This window comes from Haliotis cracherodii, unplaced genomic scaffold, assembly GCF_022045235.1.
Source record: "Haliotis cracherodii isolate W230 unplaced genomic scaffold, xgHalCrac1.p SCAF_8, whole genome shotgun sequence".
Lineage (NCBI taxonomy): Eukaryota > Metazoa > Mollusca > Gastropoda > Lepetellida > Haliotidae > Haliotis > Haliotis cracherodii.
Genome location: NW_027266341.1, coordinates 44793426 through 44806642, shown reverse-complemented (window position 1 = coordinate 44806642; position 13217 = coordinate 44793426). Strand labels below are relative to the sequence as shown.

Below are 13217 nucleotides of genomic sequence, written 5' to 3'. Positions count from 1 at the left end.
TGTAGTTACTAAAGGAAACAACGATAATGCCGTAACACAGTCTAGATGATGCAGTAACTAAGGGAAACAGGGATAATGCTGTAACACAGTCCAGTTGATGTAGTTCCTAAAGGAAACAACGATAATGCCGTAACACTGACTAGTTGATGTAGTAAGGAAACAACGATAATGCCGTAACACAGTCTAGTTGATGTAGTAAGGAAACAACGATAATGCCGTAACACAGTCTAGTTGATGTAGTTACTAAAGGAAACAACGATAATGCCGTAACACAGTCTAGTTGATGTAGTTACTAAAGGAAACAACGATAATGCTGTAACACAGTCTAGTTGATGTAGTTCCTAAAGGAAACAACGATAATGCCGTAACACTGACTAGTTGATGTAGTAAGGAAACAACGATAATGCCATAACACAGTCTAGATGATGCAGTAATTAAGGGAAACAGGGATAATGCTGTAACAGAGTCTACTTGATGCAGTAACTTAGGGAAACAGCGATAATGCCGTAACACTGACTCGTTGCTGTAGTAACTAAGGGAAACAGCGATAATGCCGTAACACAGTCTAGTTGATGTTGTAAGGAAACAACGATAATGCCGTAACACAGTCTAGTTGATGTAGTTACTAAAGAAAACAACAATAATGCCGTAACACTGACTAATTGATGTAGTAAGGAAACAATGATAATGCCGTAACACAGTCTAGTTGATGTAGTAAGGAAATAACGATAATGCCGGAGCACAGTCTACTTGATGTAGTAAGGAAACATCGATAATGCCCTAACACAGTCTAGTTGATGTAGTAAGGAAACAACGATAATACCGTAACACAGTCTAGTTGATGTAGTAAGGAAACAACGATAATGCTGTAACACAGTCTAGTTGATGTAGTAAGGACACAATGATAATGCTGTAACACAGTCTACTTGATGCAGTAAGGAAACAACGATAATGCTGTAACACAGTCTACTTGATGCAGTAAGGAAACAACGATAATGCTGTAACACAGTCTACTTGATGTAGTAACTAAGGGAAACAGCGATAATGCCGTAACACTGACAAGTTGATATAGCATCGACTAATTGTTACAGTAAGGAAACAACAATGATGCGGTAACACAGACCAGTTGAAAACAACATAAATGTTACAATCTAACACAATGTGCAAGGTACAGTTTATACAAGTAACTAGCTATCCTGGTATGTGTATCACAAAACACTATGAGAAATATGTACTTGCAATGTTCCCTTTCTTTGACTTCGTACTCGAATCATAACCACTTTGACGCGTCTTTGAAAATGGGTATCATTTTGAATGTTGTTTGGTATTTGAAAGTGTAATTCCTACATGAGTTTCTACCTGCAGATGGGGACTATGATGGCATGTTTGACGAGGACTGTAAGGAGGCAGCTGTTGGTATGTGTTGTGTATGTCTATGTCAATCTTTAACTGCAACACTGCATGTAGTACTTACATTTCTACATACCTAGCACCAGTCAAAAGTTATGATGTGTGTAGGCTTGTACTATCACAGCACCATGAATAGTTCCTTCAGCCATGCGAATACATGTATACCACAAACAATTGCTACATAAATAGGGGACCCGGCTAACGCTGATACAATTTACTTTGCAAAGAGCCGTTCCCTGTGGAATTGGCCATGGGTGTTACTTAATATGTTTTATTTCACAGGTAGCACGTGTGGGCTAAAAACTACAAAACAGATTGTTAAACGTCTTAGCTTTGTTGTTCTTGTGTGACTTGGTCGTGATGTGAAACCCACAAATTACATGGCGATTCAGTACAAGAAAAGTTTTATTTATGAAATGTTTGTCTCTATTTAAGAGAAGCATTTAGAGGAATGAAGTTATTAAATCAAACTGTGTTTCCAATAATTACTTTCCAGCATCATCATCGACAATGCAAGCGTCCGCCATAACTGGGGCACCTGTTGAACACACAGTGACTAGTACGGAAGGTGAGATCCCTGTGAAGAAGCACCCATACACATTTCTTAGCCAGCATTTTAACACTGGGCAAGCTTGGCGCCTTTGCTGTGACAGGTTTCGCTCACCATGGGTTAGAATCAAAGAATCGTAGACATTGTGTTGATTGGTTTGTCAGCACAATCCTCGCGATAAGCACCTACAACCTACTTCATTTTCGCTGGACAAGTTCCGATCAGCTAAAAAACTAAATATTTATAACTTCGTCCTATATAAAGTATATTGAATGAGGTTATCATGATAAAAGTGTAAAAAAAGTGACAATGCCCCACCCCTGCCACAAAGGAAACTATAGTTGGTACTTGTTATGACGGTACATGAAGTATCAAACAAGGGAACTATGCTGGGTACATGTTGTGAAGGTACATGAAGTATCAAACAAGGGAACTATGCTGGGTACATGTTGTGAAGGTACATGAAGTATCAAACAAGGGAACTATGCTGGGTACATGTTGTGAAGGTACATAAAGTATCAAACAAGGGAACTATGCTGGGTACATGTTGTGAAGGTACATGAAGTATCAAACAAGGGAACTAGAGTGGGTACATGTTGTGAAGGTACATGAAGTGTCGAAGTAGTGAACTATAGTAGGTACATGTTGTGAATGTAGAGGAAGTATCGAACTAGTGAACTATAGCGGGTACATGTTGTGAAGGTAGAGGAAGTATCGAAATAGTAAGCTATAGTGGGTACATGTTGTGAAGGTAGAGGAAGTATCGAACTAGTGAACTATAGTAGGTACATGTTTTGAAGGTGCATGAAGTATCGACCTAGAGAACCAAACTGGGTACATGGCTGTTGTGAAGGTATATGAAGTATCAAACTAGTGAACTATACTGGGTACATGTGAAGGTACAGGAAGTATCGAACTAGGGAACTAAAGTGGGTACATGTTGTGAAGGTACATACAGTATCAAACTAGGGAACTAAAGTGGGAACATGTTGTGAAGGTACATGAAGTATCGAACAAGAGAACTAGCGTGAGTACATGTTGTGAAGGTACATGAAGTATCAAACTGGGGAACTATAGTAGGCACATGTTGTGAAGGTACATGAAGTATCGAACTAATGCACAGGAAGTATCGAACTAGGGAACTATACTGGGTACATGTTATGAAGGAACATAAAGTATCGAACTAGGGAACTAAAGTGGGTACATCTTGTGAAGGTACATGAAGTATCGAACTAGGGAACTATACTGGGTACATGTTGTGAAGGTACATGAAGTATCAAACAAGGGAACTATGCTGGGTACATGTTGTGAAGGTACATGAAGTATCAAACAAGGGAACTATGCTGGGTACATGTTGTGAAGGTACATAAAGTATCAAACAAGGGAACTATGCTGGGTACATGTTGTGAAGGTACATGAAGTATCAAACAAGGGAACTATGCTGGGTACATGTTGTGAAGGTACATGAAGTATCAAACAAGGGAACTAGAGTGGGTACATGTTGTGAAGGTACATGAAGTGTCGAAGTAGTGAACTATAGTAGGTACATGTTGTGAATGTAGAGGAAGTATCGAACTAGTGAACTATAGCGGGTACATGTTGTGAAGGTAGAGGAAGTATCGAAATAGTAAGCTATAGTGGGTACATGTTGTGAAGGTAGAGGAAGTATCGAACTAGTGAACTATAGTAGGTACATGTTTTGAAGGTGCATGAAGTATCGACCTAGAGAACCAAACTGGGTACATGGCTGTTGTGAAGGTATATGAAGTATCAAACTAGTGAACTATACTGGGTACATGTGAAGGTACAGGAAGTATCGAACTAGGGAACTAAAGTGGGTACATGTTGTGAAGGTACATACAGTATCGAACTAGGGAACTAAAGTGGGAACATGTTGTGAAGGTACATGAAGTATCGAACAAGAGAACTAGCGTGAGTACATGTTGTGAAGGTACATGAAGTATCAAACTGGGGAACTATAGTAGGCACATGTTGTGAAGGTACATGAAGTATCGAACTAGGGAACTAAAGTGGGTACATCTTGTGAAGGTACATGAAGTATCGAACTAGGGAACTATAGTAGGCACATGTTGTGAAGGTACATGAAGTATCGAACTAATGCACAGGAAGTATCGAACTAGGGAACTATACTGGGTACATGTTATGAAGGAACATAAAGTATCGAACTAGGGAACTAAAGTGGGTACATCTTGTGAAGGTACATGAAGTATCGAACTAGGGAACTATAGTAGGCACATGTTGTGAAGGTACATGAAGTATCGAACTAATGCACAGGAAGTATCGAACTAGGGAACTATACTGGGTACATGTTATGAAGGAACATAAAGTATCGAACTAGGGAACTAAAGTGGGTACATCTTGTGAAGGTACATGAAGTATCGAACTAGGGAACTATACTGGGTACATGTTATGAAGGTACATAAAGTATCGAACTAGGGAATTATTCTGGGTACTTGTGAATGTCACTTCACAACGAGTGACTCAGTATTTCGTGTATTCCAGTTAACTTGTGTATTCCACATAACGGCTAGTCAGCTTGATGTGACAGGAAAGCCCGATTTGATGCAGATCTCAGACGTTTACTACTTTGGTGAAACCCAGAAGCACGGGTATAGTGCTCAGAAATCTAAAAACATACTCAGGGTGAACTGGGATTCAGTTCCACAAGCAAAGGTTTCTGGGCGTGGCTAAGGGAATATAGATGACATACTAAATCGACATATTAACAACAATAATGATAAATTTGACCATCATGTGAATTGTCTGTACGTCTTAAATAAACACACTACAAATTCAGTAATCAAATATTTGTTTGATGAATTGTGAACATTGTTTAACATATTATGTTAATGTGGATATTCTGTGCTATGAAAACATTAACTACGAGTTTTGTATTTGACACTACTCCCACGAGCATTATAAAACATACCTTATACTATCTATTTTTTTCTTTCAGAGTATTCATCTCAACCCGTAATACAATCCACCTCCGAAGATATAGCCACAACCACCTTCGTGAACCCATCTGCTTCCTCTGTGGTGCATTTGGTATCGTCCACTTCCCCCGAAGGTATTGCCACAACCACCTTCGTGAACCCATCTGCTTCCTCTGTAGAGCATTTGGTATCGTCCACTTCCCCCGAAGGTATTGCCACAGCCACCTTCGTGAACCCATCTGCTTCCTCTGTAGAGCATTTGGTATCGTCCACTTCCCCTGAAGGTATTGCCACAGCCACCTTCGTGAACCCGCCTGCTTCCTCTGTAGAGCATTTGGGATTATACACTTCCTCCGAAGGTATTGCCACATCCACCTTCGTGAACCAATCTGCTTCCTCTGTAGAGCATTTGGTATTATCCTCCTTCATATATCCGTCAACCACCTCTATCGACATGGTGGCGCCCATCTCCTCTCTTGGTAGTTCTCCCAGCGAGTCCCCTGTACACCATAAAACTTCTAGTGTAGACGTATCAATGTTAACATCGCCACCCACCTTTCTTTCAGATGCTTCAGCACAAATAGATTCGTCAAGCATCATTCTCAGCTCTACAGAAACACAAGAATCATCTGAAGCTAATACTGCACTGACAGCATCAACCCCTTTTGTAAGTCAGCCCCAACAAACTGTAGAGGAGCGATGTACTTGCAAGTGCTCCCCCTGGAAGACTGACATCGCCTCGGAGAGTCTTACACGGGTCGTTGAGAGCATCAAGAAAGAGCTGACTGTAGACAAGGACACAGTGTCCCAAGCCATCAGAAAGAAAACCAGTGCGCCAGATCATCGGCAATCAGCAGTCAGTATGGGATATGTTGGCATAGCGGTCATCTTAAGTCTGTTTGTTGGGATATTTGTGTTGGATGCGGGATCTTTGTATAGAGATCTTCTGTCTTTATTTAAGACGCTGAAAGACAATTGTAGTGTTGGGATAAGCAAACAAGCAACATGAACATAAACAGACAATGCCGACAGTAGGTAATAATCACTATCTCTATTGGATCTACATGGGCGGTGCCCCTCTTTGTTGAGAGCCATAAAATCCTACTACACAACACATGCTAATTGAATGACAACAAAGATACGAACACCAAACATTGGTGAATAACATTGCTCACACTGAACCTATTCAATGTCTGTCAAGTCAAGTATACCTTTCTCTTCCTCTTTTCTCTTCTGGTAGATCTACCAGTTCCAACACGTCATGTGCAGCCTCTCATACTGTATATACCATCGGAATAAAATAACTGTGCTTCATATCAAGTGGTCATTCGTCTGATCAATGTTTTATCATAACACATTCATTGAAAAAACTCAAACCTGCTCACACGTCCTAAAGGAAGGGTGTCCTGACAACTTAACTAACAATGTCAATATAGGGTGTGATCACCATTTGCGTTGATACAGGCGAGGGAGCGGTGATACCAGATGATTGAAAAGACCCTGGATGATGTTGTTCCAACTGTCAATCAAAGGTTGGTCCAATTGAGCTAGCGCTACCGGCTGGTTTTGGTCCTGTCGTAGGCGTCGCTCCACTTCTCATCCCGGATATGTTCTATTAGGAAGACGTCGTGAGAAACAGGCAGCCATGGCAGTACAGCAATGTTAAGCTGTGTCAAAAAGGCTGTTCAACACGTGCAACATGTGGGTAGGCACTTTCCTGCTGCAACGTGACGGTACGTTTCTGCATTTGCACAAAAGGTCGAACGACGGCGTCCCGTTAGCGTACGCCATTCCAACTGCCATTAGCAATGATTAGTTGTGTTCTCCATCGAGTAGTGATGCCGGTCAATACCATTACACTTCCACCATCATACTGAAGACGTTGAGTAACGCAAGCGTTCTCATGAACACCTGTACATCCTTGCACAACCATCACAACTGTCAAGATGAAACCTGGACTCATCTGTGAACGGTATACTGTCTCAGTCTTGTCTTCTGAACCTCAGATGCTGTTAACTCCAAGCTAGTGTGCCTGACGGTGACGCGGAAGCAAAATTGGGCGTAGCACTAGAGGTCGGGGCCGGATGTTGTGCTCCCTCAACTGGTTGCGTACGGTTCTGCCACTGATTGGTCCCAACCCAGGAATTGTTCGAACTGCTAACGTGGCAGTTTGGTATCGATGCCATAGATGCACCCACCGAATATGGTTCTCTTGACGTGACATCACACTAGGACGACCGTCCCGTTGCAAGCCCTGCTGTCGGTAACGTTCAAAAAGAGATGATATTGTGTTTCGTTCGTGACTGGCAGTTTCGTTTTCCGCCATTCCTGTTTGCAGCATACCTACGGCGCGCAGACGTTGATTTTTTTATGAGCATCTGATTGCTAAATAATCATCGTGTGCTGTTCACTTTGAAAAAAAACACGTGTGTGAGTATCATGCTCCCGACAAACACGTAAATACTCAAATTGTGCGCCGTACATGAACATGCATGTTAAAAATGTGAATCACGACCTTAAAATCTAGGTGACCTGTTCATGAATATGTATTGATAGATGCATTGTTTAATTGGTATTGAACTTATTATGAAGCACAGTTACTTGTTTCCGTTAGTACATATACATATACATGTACATGTAATTATTCATACAAATAGTGCCATCAATACTTATATACTTATTACATTTAAAGATCCACGCACGCACGCGCATGCGCACATACCACTTTGCATATAGTAAGACATTTTTTGGTGTGTTTTTTGTTAGCTGTTTAAAGCCACAAACGAAAATAGACAAGTAATTCCTTGTTCTGATAAGAATGTTTTTGTTTGTATTTCTAATGTCGCACTCAGCAAGATTAAAGCTCTATGACGGTTATATCTCAAATATAACACTTGTTATACATGTATGACCATTGTCTGTAAATAATCGAGTCTGGACCGGCAGTCCAGGAATTGATATTTGAGCAACGATCCACGCCGTGCAGTTTGTCACGTGTCTGACAAATATGTGGTTACTCTATACGTATACCTACGGTTATTTTTCAACTTTTAGATAATTTATTTCCATACGACGGTTTTGTAGATTCATGCACATGACTACGTCAACTTGGATGTAAATGATCACAATACCTTGTGGTTGATCTTTCAGTAGCGCCATATTGAAAATTTCATTTTCACCCATCACTGTAATTATAGCATCAGTCATTTAGCAAGGTGTTGTTTCATATGTAATGTGTATATTTGTTGTCCATCTGTTCAGCTTGTGTACGACGCAAATAGTCCTTTCACTGATCAACCTGTACAATAAAACTTTTCAACATACTTATGTCGTATATGGAAAAAGGTATGATCTCAGAAAGGTCATACAACGTCAAACATCAATATGAAAAATTGGCAACAAAAGTTTGACCACAACAAATATCATGAGCATACTTACATGTAAATAACACACTGGTACACGAGGTACAGATGTTGAGAAATAGAGGGTTTGCGACGGACACACGGACGTCGACAGAATAAGCCCACCTGAACTTTGAGTTGAGGTGAGCTAATCGTTGATTGGGCGGAAGACACGCGACAAACAGTACCCGTTTGGAAAAGGATTAATTGTCAATCTGTGATAAACAACATTACTGGATATTTAACGCCACCGGTATTCGATAAACCATTAACCATAACTTATACCGATCTACCACTGATTCCGAATTTCTATCCAGTACGTGTAAAACGAGTATCTGATTTATGTGTAAAGAATCCACTGATCAAAATCACTGTCCATGAGATTATATGTAGATGTGTTGGTCGTCCATGGGATTATAAGTAGATGTGTTGGTCGTCCATGGGATTATAAGTAGATGTGTTGGTCGTACATGGGATTATAAGTAGATGTGTTGGTCGTCCATGGGATTATATGTAGATGTGTTGCTCGTCCATGGGATTATATGTAGATGTGTTGGTCGTCGACGAAATCATATGTAGATGCGTTTCTCGTCCATGAGCTTATATGTAGAGGTGTTGTTCGTCCATGCGATTATATATAGTTGTGTTGGTTGGCCATAAGATTATATGTAGATGTTTTGCTCGTCCATGGGATTATATGTAGGTATATTGGTCGTCCATGCGATAATATGTAGATGTATTTCTCGTCCATGGGATAATATGTAGATGTGTTGGTCGTCCATGCGTCCATAGAGTGAGTGAGTTGGGTTTAACGCCGCTTTTAACAGTATTCCAGTTATATCACGGTGTGTCAGCTTAATGTGGAAGGAAAGTCCGATGGGATGCAGGTCTCAGACGTTTACCACTTCGGTGAAACCCACCAGCACGGGTATGGTGCTGACAAACCTAGAAACATAATCGGGGCGAACCGGGATTCGAACCCACAATCATAGGTTTCTGGCGTGCCCAAGGGACGCAACTCTGCACAGCGAATCGCGGCACCTTAGACGACTGGGCCACATGTGCCCCCATAAAAATAGAACATCAAGCGTTTTAGTAAATGGCTTTGCCTTGAAAAACACTCAGCTACCCACAGGATGTAAATACTTTATGATAAATGTTCTTCTAGTGTAGCGCAAACTAGCAATTATGCTTCAAAATAATCCAAACATTATTGGCATTTACATTGGAAATAGAGAATATCTTGCTTTGCAATTTTCAAATGACAATACAATCTGAACAGAGCAGGGTTATCCAAAGGTGTCTACCAAACACTTCAATGATTGCAGGAAGAATAACACATCTTCCCCTCAATAATGACACTTTAAAGATTGCAGGAAGAATAACACATCTTTCCCCCAACAATAACACTTTCATGATTGCAAGAATAATAATGTCTTCCACCCAACAATAACACTTTAAAGACTGCAAGAAGAATCAGACGTCATCCCCCGAAAAATTCCACTTTATAAATTGCAGGAAGAATAACACATCTTACCCCCAACAGTAACTCTTTAATGATTGCAGGAAGAATAACAGGTTTTTTCCCTAACAATAACACTTTAAAGATTGCATGCAGAAAAAAACACGTCTTTCCCCCAACACAAACACTTAAATGATCGCAGGATGAATAACACATCTTTCCCCCAACAATAACACCTTAATGATTGCAGGAAGAATAACACGTCTTTCCCCCAACAATAACACTTTTAAGATTGCAGGAAGAATAACACGTCTGTTCCCCAACAATAACACTTTAAAGATTGCAGGAAGAATAACACGTCTTTCCCCCAACAATAACACTTTAAAGATTGCAGGAAGAATAACACGTCTTTCCCGCAACAATAACACTTTAAATATTCCAGGAACAATAATACGTCTTCCCCCCAACAACAACAACACTTTAATGATTACAGGATGTATAACACGTCTTAACACCTACAATAACACTTTAAAGATTGCAGGAAAATTAACACGTCTTTCCCCCAACAATAACACTTAAAAGATTGCAGGATGAATAACACGTCTTTCCTCAATAATAACAATTTAAAGATTGAAGGAAGAATAACACATCTTCCTCCCAACAATAACATTTCAAGATTGCAAGAAGTAAAACACGCCTTTCCCCCAACAAAAACACTTTCATCATTGCAGGTTGCATAACACGTCTTTCCGCCAACAATAACACTTTAATGATTGCAGGAAGAATAACACGTCCTTCCCCCAACAATAACACTTTCATCATTGCAGGATGCATAACACGTCTTTCCCCCAACAGTAACACTTTAATGATTGCAGGAAGAATAACATGTCTTCCACCAGACAATAACACTTTAAAGATTGCAGGAAAAATAACACGTCTTCACTCCCACAATAAACACTTTAAAGATTCCAGGAACAATAATACGTCATTCCCCACAACAATAACACTTTAATGATTGCAGGAAGAATGACACGTCTTTCCCCAAATAATAACACTTTCATGATTGCAGGAAGAATAACACGTCTGTTCCCCCAACAATAACACTTTAAAGATTGCAGGAAGAATAATACGTCTTCCACCCGACATTAACACTTTAAAGATTGCATGCAGAAAAAAACACGTCTTTCCCCCAACTATAACACTTTAAAGATTGCAGGAAGAATAACACGTCTGTTCCCAGACAATAACACTTTAAAGATTGCAGGAAGAATAACATGTCTTCCACCCGACAATAACACTTTTAAGATTGCAGGAAGAATAATACGTCTTTCCCCAAAAAATAACACTGGAAGATTGCAGGAAGAATAAAAAGCCTTTTCCCCAACAATAACACTTTAAAGATTGCAGGAAGAATAATACGTCTTCCACCCGACATTAACACTTTAAAGATTGCATGCAGAAAAAAACACGTCTTTCCCCCAACTATAACACTTTAAAGATTGCAGGAAGAATAACACGTCTGTTCCCAGACAATAACACTTTAAAGATTGCAGGAAGAATAACATGTCTTCCACCCGACAATAACACTTTTAAGATTGCAGGAAGAATAATACGTCTTTCCCCAAAAAATAACACTGGAAGATTGCAGGAAGAATAAAAAGCCTTTTCCCCAACAATAACACTTTAATGATTGCAGGAAGAATAACACGTCTTTCCCTTAACAATAACACTTTAAAGATTGCAGGAAGAATAATCCGTCTTTCCCCAAACAATAACACTTGAAGATTGCGGGAAGAATAAAACGTCATTCCCTAAACAATAATACTTTAAACATTGCAGGAAGAATAACACGTCTTTCCCCCAACAATAACACTTTAATGATTTCAGGAAGAATAACATGTCTTTCCCCAAACAATAACACTTTAATCATTGCAGGAAGAACAACACGTCTTTCCCCCAACAGTAACCCTTTAAAGACTGCAGGATGAATAACACGTCTTTCCCCCAACAATAACACTTAAAAGATTGCAGGATGAATAACAAGTCTTTTCCACAATAATAACACTTTAATGATTGCAGGAAGAATAACACGTCTTTCCCCCAACAAAACCACTTTAAAGATTCCTGGAAAAATAACACGTCTTTCCCCAAATAATAACACTTTCATAATTGCAGGAAGAATAATACGTCTTCCACCCGACAATAACACTTTAAAGATTGCAGGAAGAATAACATGTCTTTCCCCCAACTATAACACTTTAAAGATTGCAGGAAGAATAACACGTCTGTTCCCAGACAATAACACTTTAAAGATTGCAGGAAGAATAACATGTCTTCCACCCGACAATAACACTTTTAAGATTGCAGGAAGAATAATACGTCTTTCCCCAAAAAATAACACTGGAAGATTGCAGGAAGAATAAAAAGCCTTTTCCCCAACAATAACACTTTAATGATTTCAGGAAGAATAACACGTCTTTCCCTTAACAATAACACTTTAAAGATTGCAGGAAGAATAATCCGTCTTTCCCCAAACAATAACACTTGAAGATTGCAGGAAGAATAAAACGTCATTCCCTAAACAATAATACTTTAAAGATTGCAGGAAGAATAACACGTCTTTCCCCCAACAATAACACTTTAAAGATTTCAGGAACAATAATACGTCTTCCCCCCAACAACAACACTTTAATGATTACAGGATGTATAACACGTCTTAACACCTACAATAACACTTTAAAGATTGCAGGAAAATTAACACGTCTTTCCCCCAACAATAACACTTAAAAGATTGCAGGATGAATAACACGTCTTTCCTCAATAATAACAATTTAAAGATTGAAGGAAGAATAACACATCTTCCTCCCAACAATAACATTTCAAGATTGCAAGAAGTAAAACACGCCTTTCCCCCAACAAAAACACTTTCATCATTGCAGGTTGCATAACACGTCTTTCCGCCAACAATAACACTTTAATGATTGCAGGAAGAATAACATGTCTTTCCCCCAAACAATAACACTTTAATCATTGCAGGAAGAACAACACGTCTTTTCCACAATAATAACACTTTAATGATTGCAGGAAGAATAACACGTCTTTCCCCCAAACAATAACACTTTAAAGATTGCAGGAAGAATAACATGTCTTCCACCAGACAATAACACTTTAAAGATTGCAGGAAGAATAACACGTCTTTCCCCTAAAAATAACACTTTAAAGATTGCAGGAAGAATAACACGTATGTTCCCAGACAACAACACTTTAAAGATTGCAGGAAGAATAACACGTCTTTCCCCCAACAATAACACTTTGAAGATTCAAGGAAGAATAACACGTCTTTCCCCTAACAATAACACTTTAATGATTGCAGGAAGAATAACACGTCTTTCCCCCAACAATAACACTTTGAAGATTCAAGGAAGAATAATAGGTCT

General features: G+C 39.5%; 1 protein-coding gene across 1 annotated transcript in view; it reads left to right on the top strand.

Moving 5' to 3' along the window:
- LOC139449613 (uncharacterized) overlaps nucleotides 1–8174 on the top strand; it is a 61309-nt gene extending 53135 nt beyond the window's left edge. The window contains exons 9-11 of the mRNA XM_071231087.1: nucleotides 1366–1416; nucleotides 1907–1978; nucleotides 4938–8174. Of these exons, the coding sequence (XP_071087188.1) occupies nucleotides 1366–1416; nucleotides 1907–1978; nucleotides 4938–5926 (1112 nt within the window). The 3' untranslated portion in view covers nucleotides 5927–8174. The remainder of the gene's footprint in view (nucleotides 1–1365; nucleotides 1417–1906; nucleotides 1979–4937) is intronic.
- Nucleotides 8175–13217: the final 5043 nt, after the last annotated feature.